Below are 16,472 nucleotides of genomic sequence, written 5' to 3' on the forward strand. Positions count from 1 at the left end.
TATCATCGTGGATTTACAGATGAAGACACTGAGGCCCAGTGAGATTGAGGGAGAATGCAAGAAGGTCTCCTGGTCCCCTAGTCCGTCCTTAACCATTAGACTGTACTGTCTCTTTCCAATTTCTCCTCCCCTCCCTCTCTAGTTCATGTTATCTACTTAGTGTCAGGTGGTATATCAGTCACAGGTGGCGCTAGTGGTAAAGAACCTGCCTGCCTGCAGGAGACATAAGAGACTCAGGTTCAATCCCTGGGTCAGGAAGATCCTCTGGAGGAGGAAGAAATGGCAACCCACTCCAGTATTCTTGCCTGGAGAATCCCATGGCCAGAGGAGCCTGGCGGGCTACAGTCCATAGGGCTGCAAAAGAGTCAGACGTGACTGGAGCGGCTTAGCACACAGCACGGTGTATCAGTCAGATTCTGGTAGAAAACAGAATTCCACTCAGATGCTTTAACTTGGAGATGTTAAGAAAGCTGTGGGCAGGGTTAAGGGAACCCACAAGGGGGACCCACAAACTCACGGTGACAGAAACTATTAGCTCCCTTCGGCCTGAATGAACAGAGGGAGGGACTAGTGTTACTGGGCTTGTGCATGGAGCTGTCACAGAGCCACTCAGCCACCACTAGAACCCCAGGGAGGGTGACTGGGGAGATATACCTCCCCGCTCTGCTTCCACTCTCTGACCTCCTGCCAGTGCCTCCCATTGACCAAAGGCAACCAGAGGTCAGCAGGCAAAGGAGTTCAAAGGACAGTCCAAAAGCTCAGCCTCCTGGCTCTTTGAGTGGGACATGGTTCTGGGGGTGCAAATGGGGATCAACAGCCCAGGAATTGGTCCTAGGGGAATGGGAAAGATGTGCTCCGTGACTTCCCCAAAAGAAAGGACGATCTCGGTAACCATGATCATTGAAAACATCTTTCAGAACAGAAGACTCTCACTTTCTGCCTAGCATTCTCTTTGTTTTGGCATTTTCCACACCCTGTTCCTTCTTCCTCTCTCCACTCCTTCCTACTGTGAGTTCCTGCCTGGTTCAGAATTCCCACGACCGTCTGGACAGAAGTTGTCAGTGTCTCAGATTTAGAAGAGAGCCTTCGTGGCTGGGGAGTGATTGTTCATGACCGTGGATACTTGTGGCTGTGCGTGCCCTCACGCGGTTCCACTGCAGTGCATATGTATGCAAAGACACGCTTCCAGAACACATGTCATAAACATCTGTGATACACGCTCCCTTGTCTTTAGCGTGACTGTAACTTTTGCATTTCAAAGTCCTTTTGTTCTCTGAAACATCCTTTTTCTCTACAGGGCCCTGCTCTGAAGTGTGCGATTAGGGCCTCTCCTCCCTGTTTAACAGATGGAGAAACTGATGCTCACAAAGGGGAAGTGACTCGCCCAAGACCCATCAGATAGGAAGTGGCAGAACTGAAACAAGAAACAGTGGTCCTGATTCTAACTTCTGCTCTTCTCAGTGTATTTGCCTTTTAATCTTGGGAAGTTTTTCCTTAGCCAGTTTTACCCCTGGGAGAAATTAGTACAGACGAACCCCCTGAGGCTGCTGGAATGTCATGTAGTGGGATGGACTTCAGAGTCAGAGAGTCTTGGCACAGTATTATGACCTTGGGCAAATCGGTAGGCATCTTTGGGCCCATGTGTCCTCATCAGTCAAATAAGGATGATAATATCAGGAGTTTGGATGGAAAAGTCAGCTGCTTTTCCATCCAAAAGTCTGATAAGTTGTCAGGACAGACTGGCTGGCTGGTAGCCAGGAAGGCTCCTGAGGTGAGTGCAGCCCAGGTCTTTTGACTTGTCTCATTGCTGTTCCATCCACCCATCACCCATGTGTTTTTCCATTTATCCATCTGACCCCAGGCTCCGTGGGTTTGAATTCTGACACTGCTGTTTACTAGCTGCACGATCTTGGGCCAGTTAGTTCACTTCTCAGTGCTTTAGTTCCTTCTTTTGTAAAATGGAGATATTGAGAGGACCTATTATGGGTTATTATGAAGATTAAATGATGTAAAATGCTTAGATCAGGGCCTGGTAAATAGCAAACTCTATAAATGTTAGCTTTGTCATTGTTATTTATCAAGAACTGCTCTAAGCCCTGGGGAAGATGGCAAATGAGACAGATAAAGGTTTTTGTTGTCTTTTGGCCATGCTGCACAGCTTGCAGGATCTTAGTTCCCTGACCAGGGATCGAACCCAGGCCCGTTGCAGTGCATGCACGGGAATCCTAACCCCTGGATCACCAAGGAATCTCCAAGACATAAAGTTTTGTCTTTGTGGAGTTTACATTCTAGAGAAGGAGTAGAAACAATTTGTGAACTTATGAAGAAACACATGCTTGCTTCATGGGCGTAAAGTTTATTTTTGATGGGTGGTAAAAATTTTTGAAAGTAGATAGTAGTGTTTGTTATACAACACTGTGAATGTGATTATTGTCCCGAATTGTTACACTTAAAGGTGGTTAAGATGGCAAAAACAGAATAAAGCAAAACCAAAAAATCAGCTGTAACCAAAAAAAAAAAAAAAAAGGAAGGAGGGACCCACTTTAGACAGAGTGGTCAAGAGGCACATTAACTGAGATCCAAAGGGTGAGAGCTACCAAGAGACAGGGGACAAGCCCACCTTCCACACGGAGGGAGCAATAAGGGCGAAGCCCCAAGACAGGGGCAAGCCTGGCGTGACTGAGGTGCAGACAGAGAATCTGTGTCTCACTTCTGTCACAGTGGTGGTGGCAGTAGGGGAGCTAAGCAGAGGCCTTATGCAGAGACCTGGAGCTTTGGTAAGGAATTTGCATTTTATTTTGATGGGAGGTCATTGGGGTTTTAAAGAGGACATCCATTTGGACTGTAACTGTGGCTCCTCTGTGGAGAATAAGCCCTAGGAGAGCCTACGTGGCTAAAGGGACCGTGGAAGAGATGGAGCCGCCATGCAGACAGGAGCTGAGAGTGGGTTGGACCTGGGTGGAAGTAGAGCTGGAGAAAAAGAACAAATCCAATTTACTGGACCCAGAGATGCTGAGTCACGCTAACCCTGGTGGGAGAGCTTGATGTATAAACCAGTCGATTCACTTTTAATGTGGGGGTACAACCGCAGGCCAAGTGGGTGTTGCCTCTTCCGGGCAGAGACACCCTCTCCCTCTAGGCGGCCCAGATGGAAAGCCACAGCGTCTGAAGCCTGCTTAGTGCCCCCGGAAAGCAAGCCCGGGGAGCCAGCCTGTGGTTGCAATGTTGAAGAGTGTCAGAGGCTGACAGGCTGCTGAGCTGGCCCCAGAGGGGGCCAGGCAAGCACGCTGGGCCTCACTGGGCCCCTCACCTCCAGACAGGACTGGCGCAGCCACTGTCAGCATTTCCTTCTTTGGCTGACCTTTCCCTTTTCTAATCCTGTGCGTTCGGGTTTTCACATGTTAGTGTCATCAGTCAGGCTTTGCTGGCCTCTGTCTCTCTCTCCATCTGTTCTGGGTGGGCACTTCTTTTTTTGTTTTTTTTTTAGTTGTTGTTGGGTTTTTGTGTGTGTGTGTGTTTTGGCCTCATCATGCAGCACGTGGAATCTTAGTTCCCCCACCATGGCCCAGGGATTGAACCTGTGCCCCCTGCAGTGGAAGCACCAAGTCTTAACCACTGGACCACCAGGGGCGTCTCAGGGTGGGCACTTCTAAACCCCAGCTTCGCAGACCATTTCCCACTCTGGCTTCCCATTACTGCTTGTCATTCTGGATCTTCTCAGGGTTGTTTTATTTGGTGCCCTCTTTATGCTATTTTCCCGAATCTCCATCACCCCCCTGAGAAGGAGGGAGGAATATCTCTGTGTTAGGGTTGAGATGACCTAAGCTCAGAGGAGTGAAGTCACTTGCCCAGTGTCCCAGAGGGAGCTAGTGGGGGAGGGTTCTAGGTCTCACTGACCTGGGTCTGCCTCTGGCCCTGCTGCCCTGCATGGAGGGGTCCATGGGATGACTATGCATAGGGTCTTTGACGCTAGGCCTGGCCTGCAATGGCTCGGTGACAGGAGTCTTACCCTTTGCAGCAGAGTAACATTTCTGAGTCTTGCAAAGCTGCCGTCCCCCACACCGCCCCCCACCCCATCCACCTCCAGCTTCTTCATTTCTCCCTGACTCAAACCTATTCCTCCTGCCAGCCTGTGTGGAGCTCACATTTATAGGCTTCTTATTCCAAGAAGTCAAGTTGTCAACGCCGGGACTTCACTGGTGGTCCAGTGGCTAAGACTCCACGCTCGCAACACACGGGGCCAGAGTTCAATTCCCGGTCAGGGGACTAGATCCCACATATGGCAACTAAGAGTCTGCATGCCACAACTAAGACTCAGTGCAGCCAAATAACTAGATATGGAAAAAACAAGAGGTCAAGACTCCCTGTCCTCTGCACATCCCTTCTTGTTCCCACATCTGAGCATTTGCCCACATGGTGACCTAGTCCAAATGTCCTCCCTGCCATCACCTGTCTAGAGTCTCCCTCTTTTCAAAACCTAACTCCAGCTCACCCTGCACTCTCTACCCTATAAGTCTTCCTTGGAAACCCCAGGCCATACTGCTAATCACCAGGTCCTAGAATCTTCTAGAGGCTGAAATGTACACGGGCAAATCTATGTCACATTCTGGGTGAGTATCAACCTCCCATGTGGCAGGGAGCTCCATGGGAACCAGCACACGGTCCTCTGGGTCCGCTGCAGTGCCTGGGCCAGCTTGTCCGCCCAGTGGGTTCCATCAGTCTGTGCTGACCTGGTCCTGGGCAGAACTGTGCCCATGTGACTAGCTGTGGCAGAAGCCAAGGTCAGGTTCTTGGCTCACTTTCTGGGCCCCAGTGAGAGAACCATGCCATTATCCCCAGACTTGTGAGATGAAGAAGGTTCTCCTCATCACAGATTTAAAAAATAATAATGTGATTTTTCTTTTTAATTCACAAATTTTCTTTTAGGTTTAAACAGATTTTATTTATCTCTGTCTCATCCTGTCATACCAGACCATGTGCATTGGAAACATTTATTTTTTGACTTCTAGTTGTTTTTTTAAAATCATTCAAGAAATCTCCAAGTGTAGTAGAGAAAAACGAGAACTACAGTTAAACAGAAAGAAGAAACAAAATAATTTGTATACCCGCCTTCTAGAAACAGCCATAGTTAATATTTTGCTGAATTTTCTTTTTTTCTTAAAGTATTTATCTCTTTGGCTGCACCTGATCTTATTTATAGCACTTGGGATCTCTAGTTACAGCATGAGAACTCTTAGTTGTGGCATGGGGAAATCTAGTTTTCCCTAACCAGGGATTGAACCTGGTCCCCCTGCGTTGGGAGTGCAGAGCCTCAGTCACTGGACCACCAGGGAAGTCCCCTTTGCTGAATTTTCTGTATCTGTACGTGTCTATTAGGTAAAAGAGGGTCGATCTGTACAAACTGTTGTGTGTCATGCTTTTCACTCAGGTGTCCTCCGTGATTTTGTACATCACGTCTTTTCACTCTCTAGAGCAGACACACCATCTTTTATCTCACCAGCCCCTGGCCACAGGGTTTGTCCGTGGCTCATGCTGCTGCCTTGGCTCCCAGCCCGGGGCTGAGTGCTTTCTCCTCCTCTGAGATTCTGTTGAGGTTTGCCTGAGGCATCAGAGTGCAGCGGGAAGAATAATGGACCCGGAGCTGGGGTCTGGGGAGTCAGGAGGCTGGGTGAGGAGGAGAGTGGGTGGGAGGGACCAGGGAAAACCTGTCTGAGGAAATGACTGTTGCTCGAGCCCCTTTTGCTCTCTGGCTCTCACCTGTAAAAGAAGAGGAGGAGACTGAATTATCTCAGAAGCTTCCAGCTCCTCTCATCTGTGGGTTCTGCCAGCACCGAGCAGTCATGCCAGCAGCCTCTGCTGGAGACCTGGGCGGTGAAAGCCTGGGATATTTATTTAAGATTACTTGGCTGGCTATTTCCAAGATGATGCAGGCCCTGGTGAAGGTTCAGCGAGTCCAGGCCTGAAATGAGACTGAAGCAGAGGCAGGAGGAGATGTCCTGGAGCCTCTGGGCTGCCTGAACCCATGAGGGGTGTGTGGATTCTGCTTCTCCCAGCATAAAATATACAGATTAGTCTGTGGATTTTTTTTTTTTTTTTGAAGCAAAATTAAGCAGGCATTTATTTGAAGAGTTCTTCCCTGTAGGCCTTATCTAGCATAATGCCTGATATCTCCAGTGCAGGCTTAGAAGAAATCCAGATCGGGCAGATTCATCTCAGTTTGACCTCATGAGGCTGTGCGCCATCCCCCTGGAGCAGCTCTGTGGCTTTGTGTTCTGGCACTGAGTCAGCACTTAGCGTCATGTAAGCAACAGAGCTTTTATTTAACGATGGCTTTAAGTTATAACCATAAAGCCCAGGGTAATGATGTGAGTGGAAAGCATTTCTGGGTGGGGATGAGGCCACGTGGACCAAGGCCTTCCTTTCCTCCTCATCTTCTTAACAACAGCATCCATAACACCAGACCTTCTCATTTGTGCTACAAGCTCCAGCTTACAAAGCACTCGGCTCATTATCCATAAGGTGGGGAATGAGGATGCTCATGACCTATCTTGGGCCCTGGAGACGTTGGGTGGCTGAGTGGGGGTGCTTAGGGCCCTTGACTTTCTGTTCAGTGCCCTTTGCTTTGGGCGGGGCTGGTGGCTCCTAAAGGCAGTGGGGGTAATAAGATGGGGGCTTGGAGCATGTGCTCAGCCCAGGGTGGATCCTGTATCTGTTGGCATCTGCCTGTCAAAGGTCCCCACGGTGGGTGGGGTGGGGAAGGGACCTGCCAAATCTCATCTGGATCTTTCTCTTTTAAAGTGATGGATTTAGAGAAGGCTCTAGACTCAGCAGGTGAGGGTTCCTGCTCATTTCTGTTTCCAGGTTTTAGCTCCAAACTGTTGTTTGTTTGTTTGTTTTTTTTTTTGAGAGATGTGTTTTCACTGAAGGGGATCAGAAATGGCTTCTTTTGCTTTCCTAAAAACAAACAACTTGTGAGTTAAATATATGTATATGTGTGTGTGTATTTTTAAATTATACAAGTAATTCCAAAGTATATGAAGTTAAAAATGAAGTTCCCTCTCTTATCATGCCCTATGGAACTCTCTTTTTCTTCTCTACCTAATTCCGAATTATTGACCTCTCTTACCAGCTTAGTGAGTATCCTTCCAGATCTTTTACTACATGCGTACAAGCACTAAGATGTTGAGATTGTTGGGGTTTATAAGGACCTACTGCCCAGCTGCTCTTTGGAATAAGCAAACTGCAAAGAGAGAAAAGGAGAGAAAGAGAGAATGGTGTGGTACTATTTATATATATAAATTTTATAATATAATTATATATAAATATATTACAAAATATAATATATAATATGAATTTTAAATATAATTTAAATATAATATAAATTATATTATATATAATTTATATATATTTTTATATATATAAGTGGGACCATGCCATTCTCTCTCTCTCTCCTTTTCTCTCTTTGCAATTTGCTTATTCCAAAGAGCAGCTGGGCAGTAGGTCCTTGATTCTCTGAAATCTCATTTCCTGCTTCAAGGGGGAAATGATAAGAATAGTCTGTCGCAGAGATAATTTCTGAGTCCCTCGCTTTTGGGATGAGTCCTAGTGAGACGAGCTGACTGCCCATTTGTAGCAGACGTGGGGCCTGAGCCCATATCTCCGTCTTTGACATCATCAGGGCTATGCGTTTGTTAAGAGGACCTGTCTTACCCCTTTAGATCCATCCTGACCGCATCCCCGTGGAGTCAGGGGGCAGCAGTTATTGAGGCTTGGGCCATGAAGAGCCTTGCCTAATGTCGGAGCTGGAAGGACTGGGAGCCTAGGGCTCTTTGGGTCGAGTTCAGTTTATCCAGCATTGGCTGAGGGGCTGCCGTGTGCCAGGTGCTGTGGTAGGAGGGACAGCCGGGCCCAGGGCCTGCCTGGAGGTGGTCCCTGACTGTTCCTGGTGCTCTTGGCAGAGTGGGGCCCCCTGGAGAGACTCTTCCTTGTCCCCAGGAAGGGCCCTGATTCCAGACCTGGGCCAAGAGACTGGAGTCCCTGAGGAGCTATATGGGCAAAGGGTGGGTGGGGGTCTGTGACCTCAGCTGCTGCCGCTGACCCCTCACTTCTTTGGACTCTCTCCCCATCCTCCCTTCCTCTGTCTCTCCCTCCTCCCCCTTCTCTCTGTGGCTCTTTGTCCATTTGTCTCCATCTGTCTCTCTCGGCGTGTGGTTCCTGTCCCCCTCGCTCTGTTCTGTCATGCCCTCGCTGCCCCTCTCTCTCATCACATTCTCTCTCCTTCATGCCAATGCAGGCGTGCTGGTCACCATGACAACAGAGACAGGCCCTGATTCTGAGGTGAAGAAGGCTCAGGAGGAGGCCCCGCAGCAGCCTGAAGCAGCCGCTGCAGCGACCACCCCTGTGACCCCCGTGGGCCACGGCCATCTCGAGGCCAACTCCAATGAGAAGCAGCCGCCCCAGCAGGACGCTCGGCCTGCAGAACAGGTGTGTGCCCAGGAGCGGGGAAAGAAGGGAACCAGGGTGTACTGTTGACCCACGACGTGCGAAGCACTGTGCAGGGGCCATCGTGTTCGTTTTTACATTTTATTCTCCAGGACCTCAGGAGATAACTGTTCATTTCCCCACGTTACAGTGGGGGAAACAGAGCCTCAGCAGGATGGAGTCACATCGCTATAAAGTGCTGTGTGCTTCGTCGCTCAGTCACATCCAACTCTTTGTGACCCCATGGACTGTAGTCTGCCAGGCTCCTCTGTCCATGGGGATTCTCCAGGCAAGAATACTGGAGGAGGGCCATGCCCCCCTCCAGGAGATCTTCCCAACCCAGGGATCAAACCCAGGTCTCCCACATTGCAGGTGGATTCTTTGCCATCTGAGCCACCAGGGAAGCATAAAGTGACAGAAGTGCAAGTCAAATCTGTGTCTATCTATCTACCTATCTGTCTATCTATATTGGCTGCACTACATGGCATGCAGGATCTTAGTTCCCTGACCAGGGACTGAACTCACGCCTTCTGCAGTTGAAACATAGAGTCTTAACCACTGGACTGCCAGGGAAGTCCCAAGTCAAATCTAGATCTGATGTTGAAAAATCTGTGTTGCTTCAACCTCATTTTCCTATTCCCTCAAGCTGTCCATTCTAGCTGGGCAGGCCTGGTGTGACTCCAGAGCAAAATTCATCATCTAAAGAGACAAGGAAGGGGCTTCCCTGGTGGTCCAGTGGTTAAGAATATGCTTTCCAATGCAAGGGACGCAGGTTTGATCCCTGGTAAAGAAACTAAAATCCCACATGCACAGAGCAGCTAAGCCCACACTGCAGTTAAAGAGCCTGCTCACTGCAACAAAGACCTAGCACAGTCAAAAAAGAAAAACTTAAACAAAATAATAAAGAGACAAAGGATTTGGTGGGGGGGGGGGGTCATCTAGCCATTGAATTCACACCTCCCTTAATTCACAACAGGTAACCCAGCCAATATCATTGAGGTTATCTGTTGCAGAGTTAGGACTGATATGCAGGACTCTGACCTCCCTTCCTTCCATTAGGTCAGTCCTAGCCACTGGTGGCTCAGTGGTAAAGAACCCACCTGCCAATGCAGGAGACTCGGATTTGATCCCTGGGTCGGGAAGATCCCCTGGAGAAGGAAATGGCAACGCATTCCAGTATTCTTGCCTGGGACATCCCATTGACAGAGGACCCCGGCAGGGGCTACAATCCATGGGGTTGCAAACAAGTCGAACACAACTTAGTGACTAAACAACAACAAAACCTCATGCTTGGCCCAGTGACAGACTGGGAAGGAGGAGACCAAGCCCTGGTAACTCATGCACTGTTCGTCTAAGGAGAAAGGATAGCTCTGGCCTCTGGGTTTGGTTCTGTGGGATGCTTCTGCCTGCAGGGACGCAGTGGACCCCTCTTATGAACCCACCCATTGTACTCAGTGCTGACTCTCCTCCTGCACTTTAGACGGGGGTGTCACCTGGGGGTGTTCTTAGAGGGCCATGGCTCTCATTTTGGAGTCTGTCTTAGCTCCAGCTGCTTCCTCATTGCATCTCATTTGGATGAAATGCTATGGTTTCAAGCTCATTGACCAAATCCTTCCCTCGGTTGGACTTGCAGAGCCTAGATATGGAGGAGAAGGACTACGGGGAGGCCGATGGCCTGTCAGAGAGGACCACACCCAGCAAGGCCCAGAAGTCACCCCAGAAGATTGCCAAGAAGTACAAGAGCGCCGTCTGCCGAGTCACTCTGCTCGATGCTTCTGAGTATGAGTGCGAGGTGGAGGTAGGGAGCCACAGCCCAGCCCCAGCCCACTGGCCTCGGAGCCAGGGCAGGCCTCTGGGCACTCAGCCTGGGCCAAGCCAGAGGGCGTCCATTCTTAATGGAGGCCTGGACCGACTGCCGTGTAGATGATAGGCCAGCCCTCCTTTGCCTAGACCCTGTCACCAAGGCCCAGAGAGGGCTCTTATGATTGTACATAGAATTAGATGAGGCTCAGGCCTGGCACCAGGAAAAGCCTTCTTAGGGTGGCTGTACCTTGGGTAGGATTCACTGTCTAGGGGCTGATCTGTAGCCTGGTAGGACCTGGGCTCTTCTATCTCACCCTGTAGATACCGAGGTTTCGACTAGAATCATATTCATGTATTTATTGGATGCGGAGAGGGGTTCTCCCTGTGAACCACCCTGTCCAGGGCACCAGGACAAACTGGTCACTCGAGGGTTCCATGGTAAGGTGTCTCCCAGGCATAGGGAGGCGGCGCATGGGAAGGACTGCTCCCCACAGGCTTTGTAGAAACCCCGTGGCATGGTTCTGTCCCCTAGTGGGTGGCAGGGAGGACACCTCTTCTCTGGGGTCAGCCCTCCTGGCTCCACATTTAGCGTCTCCCTTTCCTATGTTGGCTGGAACTCCCACTCGAATTCTGAACTCTGACTGCCCCCTTAGAGGTTCTGCCCCCGTCCAGGTGCCATTCCTGGCCCGTCCACATACATGGAAGAGTCCAGAGGGTGGCCTTACTGCTGAGAGTTACAAGAGCCACCAGTTTCCCCCTACCCCACCCCAGCCTCTGAGCCCTGGTCTTAAGGGACTGACTGACCTCTAAGCTCTGGGAGGCTGGTTCTGTCTTCTTTTCAGGGTTGGGGTTTCTGTCTTTTTTTTTTTTTTTGATGTTTATTTCTTCCACAGAAGGGTTGCAGGGTGGATATCCTGGCCAAAAGAGAGGGATATCCTCTCCCTCTTCTCTTCTGCCCATGCTGGCCCCACGGTGCTGTTTCAGCTGCCCTAGGAGAGTGTGAGGGTTTGACCGAGGCCGCTTTCTCTGAAGGCCTCCTTCAAAAAAGGCCCAAAACCCAAAAATCCCTTGGTTTTTCAGCCGTTCCCACAGTCAGGCCTGATCCCAGTGACTCTGCCAGACCTTGCAGGGGCCTCCCCACCTCCCTGGAGCCCCCTGTCTCTTTGGGTAGTGACTGCTTCACTTGCCTCTGTTGGTGCTCGTCTTCACACCTGTGGGTTGGGTACCCACAAGTTCTGGGCTTTGTCCTTCCTAATCCTCAGACCTGGATGGTGCCCAGAGAGGTGCCACGCACGGATGATGGGAGCTAGGGGAGAAGGTGACTCCCACAGTGCTGCTTCCATCTGAAGCTGGTTTAGGTACTGTGACCGCCTGAAGAAACTCTCTTGCTGCTTGGATGGGGGGCGCCCCCTTAGTGTAAGGGGAGGGACCCTGGAGGAGAGTTACTCTGTGACACTGAGTCCCAGGCCCTCCCCTCCTCCCCTGCCCACAGCCGTGACCTGTCAGGCAGCTTGTCTCTTCCTCACATCCAAAGTTCAGATTTTTGGTTTTCTCTTCCTTGGGTCCAACTTAGACTGTTTCTCTTACTCACTGTACAGGAAGGAGAAGTCAGTCACACCCTGACCCCACTCCGGCTTCCCCCCAAGAAGATTAAGTGCTAGGAGGACCCCAGGAGGGCTTGGACGAAGGCAGTGGATGGGCTGGGATTAGTGTTCCCCAAGGGTCCCTTTGGACTTGGTGAGCAGAGCCCGGTGGGAGACAGGAGCTCTGAGATCCTCCCCAGACGCTGGAAGCCTCTTGGGGGTTTTCACGTCATCCTGGTGGAGCCTGGGGCACCTCCCCGCCCCACCCTGACGTGTGTTCCAGCCTCATGGCATCTCTGCTTCTCTCTCTAGAAACACGGCCGGGGCCAGGTGCTGTTTGACCTGGTCTGTGAGCACCTCAACCTCTTGGAGAAGGACTACTTTGGCCTGACCTTCTGTGATGCCGACAGTCAGAAGGTACCTGGGCTGGGGAGCGGAGTTGGCTGAAAGGTCTGCTGCGGGGACACGTCTTCTCTTAAGCCCCCATTGGCCTGGCCGCATCCTATGGCTTCCATCAATCCTCAGACCTTCATTAGGCACCTTGTCTTTTTTGGGGGGATGTAGAACCATTTTTAAAGTCTTTATTGAATTTGTTTCAATACTGCTTCTGTTTTATGTTTTGGTTTTTTGGCTGTGGGGCATGTGGGATTTTAAATCCCTGATCAGGGATCTAACCCGCATGCCTGCATTGGAAGGTGACCTCTTAACCACTGGACTGCCAAGGAAGTCCCCACTAGGCACCTCCTGTTTGCGCAACCCCAGGGTTCATCCATCCCTGTCTATCAGTTCTCTGTCTCCGCTGTGTGCTGGTCCTTCCTTGGGACCTGCAGGTCAGCCCCAGATGAGTATCTGGAGAGCCGTGACGTGGCTTCCTGGGGAAATAACCCCGGTGCCTCCTCCCCACCCTTGGGACGCTCCTATCTGAATTTCCTCCTTCGCACCCATGCCAGCTGCATTACCTGTTCACCTTGCTGCCTCAGGGCAATGCTAGGCCCAGGGCCCCAGGTTCCCAGTCCTGCCTGAAGCCAGGCCTCATTCCCTCACCTCCCAATCCCAAGGGAAATGACCCAGACTGCTCACCCAGGAAAGGGTGTTCCCTGCTGGGGCGCTGTCTGCAGGGTGCTTCAGGATATTTCTGTCTCCTCACCCTACCCACGTCCCCTCTCCCAGCTCCCTCTAAGGACCTCTTGTCTTCTCTTGCAGAACTGGCTGGACCCCTCCAAGGAAATCAAGAAGCAGATCCGGAGTGAGTGACCTGCCTTGGTGGGAACGTGGTGGGGACTCCATCCTTCTTGGGGAAATGCATTCAGACCCATGAGTTCATTTGCTCTGCGTGGCAGATCTTAGGGAAGGCAGGATATTACTGTAGAGACGAGGAGCCTGAAGCCTGGATGAGAGGAATGACTGTCTGGAGTCACATAGCATGTTAGCAGAGGAGTATTCAGGATGTCAGCCCTAGGCAGCCCAGGTCTGCAAGCCCAGAAGGGACTTACAGAGTCATCTAAGACAAGGGAGCAAACTGATGGCCCTCAGAACAGCCACCCTCCTGTGCAGGGCCAGTGTTGTCTTGGGTGATCAGTAACCTTTGACTCAGAATCCTTGTCCGCACTGCACTCTAGGCTGCTGCCAACTGATCAGTAGTGAATGTGTCCTGTATTTAATAATGAGTAACTGAGGCCCTGAAAAAGGCAGTTAAAGATCACAGAGTGAGGTATTGGCCACGCCAGGTCTCCAGCCCTGGCCTCCCAATACCATCCTGCACTCTTCAAGGCCTGGAGCGAAGACAGATGAGCAGGCCAACAACCTGTCTTTTCTGGCCCAGAGGGGAAAGCAAGGCATATTGGGAGGGACAGGGAAGCCTTCAAATGGCAGAAGGGAGAGGTAGGTGGCCTCAACCATGGGGACATCCAGTAGGTGGGGACTTGGAGCCTGGAGGCAGAGATGCCTCCACCAGGGGCTCCGCCCCCTTGGCTGTGCTTGGGCTCCCTGGTCCCCTGGCTGGAAGGCTATAGCCGAGCCTGTTGCCATGACAGCAGGCAGCTGGGTCTAGGGATGCCAGCTGACTATGCAGGAGGGGGCTTGAGGATTCTTCCTGTAGCCTCCTGTCAGTTGGAGACAAAGAGGCAGGCTCGCAGATAGAGCCCTCTCCTCTGGGGCCAGCAGGGTCCCAGGCCTGGTCTTCAGGCTCTCCCCAGGAAATTCAGCCCTGCCGGGAAGCCTGCCCCTCATGCCTGAAAGGGTCAGAACACATTCCGGTGGCTGAGAGTGTTTGAGATGGACCAGGTCTTTGGAAATGCAAAGCTGCTGATGGAATCTTTGGGTCTCAGCTCCCTCCCAGGGCAGGGAGTCAGGTCTCCTCAAGTTATTGCGAAGCAGAGCTGCCTCCTTCAGTCCCTGTTCCTTTCCCCAGTTTCTACTCTTTCATCCCAGTTCTGTCTTCCGGGGCTCCGGGGAACAATTTGTTTATCCCCTACTCTACCCTCCCCATCATGTGGCTTGTGGAATCTTCCCCAACCAGGAATTGAGCCCGGGCCCTCAGCAGTAGGGTGCAGAATCTTAACTACTGGACCACCTGGGAATTCCCTGTCGCCTTTCTTGATTTGTGACAGCCCCAGCCTTCTGAAGCTGGCACCTGAGTTCTGATGTCCTGGCCTTCAGAGTTTGGTATATTTCCTCCTGAATCTCAGTGCCCATCACTCAGGGCACTGGGGGCGATTCCTCTACCTCTCCGGATTCCTGCATCTCCCTAGCAAGTGGGTTAATGATTCCTGCCTCGCTAGGTGGCGATGAAGTTTCTATGATGTGAGTGTGGACAACAGCCAGCACAGAGTAGGTTCTTCACAAAGTAGGAGGCAATCTGGTGTGATGGTTAAAAGGGCAGACATGGATCAGACTGCCTGGATTTGAATCCTGACTCCATCACTACTTCTTGTGTTAGTTAATTGTTCTCTACCTCATCATTTATCAAGTGCGGGCCACCCTTATAATTAGGGTTCTTGTGAGGATTAAATGAGTTATTAGGTGTTTAATACCTAGAACGTGCTTGCACATAGTAACACCCAGTTTGTTTTAGCCATTATTATTATTATTGTTAATTATTGCCATTATTTTTTCTCTTTCTCTCTTTTTTTTGGCTGCACTGCATTGCTTGCAGGAGCTTAGCTTCCTGGGCAGGAATTGAACCCAGTGAAAGCCCAGAATCCTAACCATAGGCCACCAGGGAACTCTTCCATTATTATTCTTGAGACAGGAATTGTTTCCCCTTGAGGAAGTCAGCTGTGGTCAGGAACCTAAGCTGTGGGGTCTTGGGATCAGAGGCTAGACTTATTTTCTACCACTGACTGGCTGGGTGATCCTGGGAGGATGACTTAACCTCTCAAAATCTTCATCTATTAAAAGAAAAGTGTACCTCAGGACATTATAAAGATTAAATTCCAAAAAACACATAGAAAGTTCTTAGCAAGACAAGCAACCAGCACTTAGTAAGTTTGGGAGACACAACAGCTATGAAGATGGTGATGACCACAGGGACAGGATGGTAGTGAAGGTGTGGTCACCAGCCCTTCCTGGCCATGGCCATGTCCTGGATGGGCCTTGCTTTCTCACTTTGTCAGGGGTCCTTTTTTTTAAAAATTCAATTAATTAATTAAAAAAATATTTATTTATTTTGCCATGCCAGGTATTAGTTGTGGCATACAGAATCTTTGATCTTCATTGCTGCGTGAGAACTCTTAGTTACAGCATGTGGGATCTAGTTCCCTAACCAGGGATTGAACCTCGGCCCCCTGCATTGGGAGCATGAAGTCTTAGCCAGTGGACCACTGAGGAAGTCCCTGTTGGGCGTTCTTTTAGAACTTGGAGCCCCAAATACTCCATTGGGGCCGTCTGACCATTGTCCTGGACTATGGCCTTTCATCAAGGCCTCCTCCCTTCCCACCCCTGCTTCTTAAGTGGTCATCCCTTTTCTTGGCTCACAGAGCTTTCCTCTAGCTAAAACCCCAGCCTTTATTTTTCTTTACTTTTTAAATGTGTACCATTGATTTTTCGTAGCTAAATGTGGAGGTTAACATTTATCCCAGTGAAATGTTTTTTGTTACTTTTAGCCCATTATATTTGCCTTTCAGTCTCATTTATAATCCATTTGAGATGGAGTCAACATCAGATAGGACAGAGTTTTGCACTGTCTGTTCTGAGAAACATTAATATGGAAGGAGGCCCGGTGACAAATGGACGCAGCAGGTCAAATGGGCTTTGGAAACTCCTGAATGCATGTCCCCCCTTTAAGAGGTACAAGGCACAGTAGCAGAGTGAGAGCTCCGAGAAACCCAAAGTCAGGAAACCTGTTTAATGTGGTACTTTCTAGATTAGCTATCCTTCCCATGAATGTCCTGGGCACAGACTTTGGTGTAGAGGAGAGTGGGCTCTGGAGCCAGGTGGCCAGGGTGGGTCTGAACCTTAGCATTGGCACTTCCAAGCTGGTGACCTTGGACTGGCCATTTTGCTACCTGGGCCTCACCATCCTCATTTACAAAATGGGGGTGACCATAGGACTTGTTTACTGGGCTGTTGTGAGGTTTAATGAAGTGATGTTTGTAAAGTATTTAA

At 50.3% G+C, this 16,472-nt stretch overlaps 1 protein-coding gene across 28 annotated transcripts in view; it reads left to right on the plus strand.

Moving 5' to 3' along the window:
* EPB41L1 (erythrocyte membrane protein band 4.1 like 1) overlaps positions 1 to 16,472 on the plus strand; it is a 176,660-nt gene that overhangs the window by 110,830 nt on the left and 49,358 nt on the right. For all 28 annotated transcript variants that reach the window (XM_025001212.2, XM_025001216.2, XM_059892851.1 and 25 more), the window contains 4 exons: positions 8,294 to 8,484; positions 10,115 to 10,279; positions 12,180 to 12,284; positions 13,071 to 13,113. In XM_025001212.2, the coding sequence (XP_024856980.1) occupies positions 8,308 to 8,484; positions 10,115 to 10,279; positions 12,180 to 12,284; positions 13,071 to 13,113 (490 nt within the window). In that variant the 5' untranslated portion in view covers positions 8,294 to 8,307. The remainder of the gene's footprint in view (positions 1 to 8,293; positions 8,485 to 10,114; positions 10,280 to 12,179; positions 12,285 to 13,070; positions 13,114 to 16,472) is intronic.

The sequence above is a fragment of the Bos taurus genome, chromosome 13, assembly GCF_002263795.3.
Source record: "Bos taurus isolate L1 Dominette 01449 registration number 42190680 breed Hereford chromosome 13, ARS-UCD2.0, whole genome shotgun sequence".
Lineage (NCBI taxonomy): Eukaryota > Metazoa > Chordata > Mammalia > Artiodactyla > Bovidae > Bos > Bos taurus.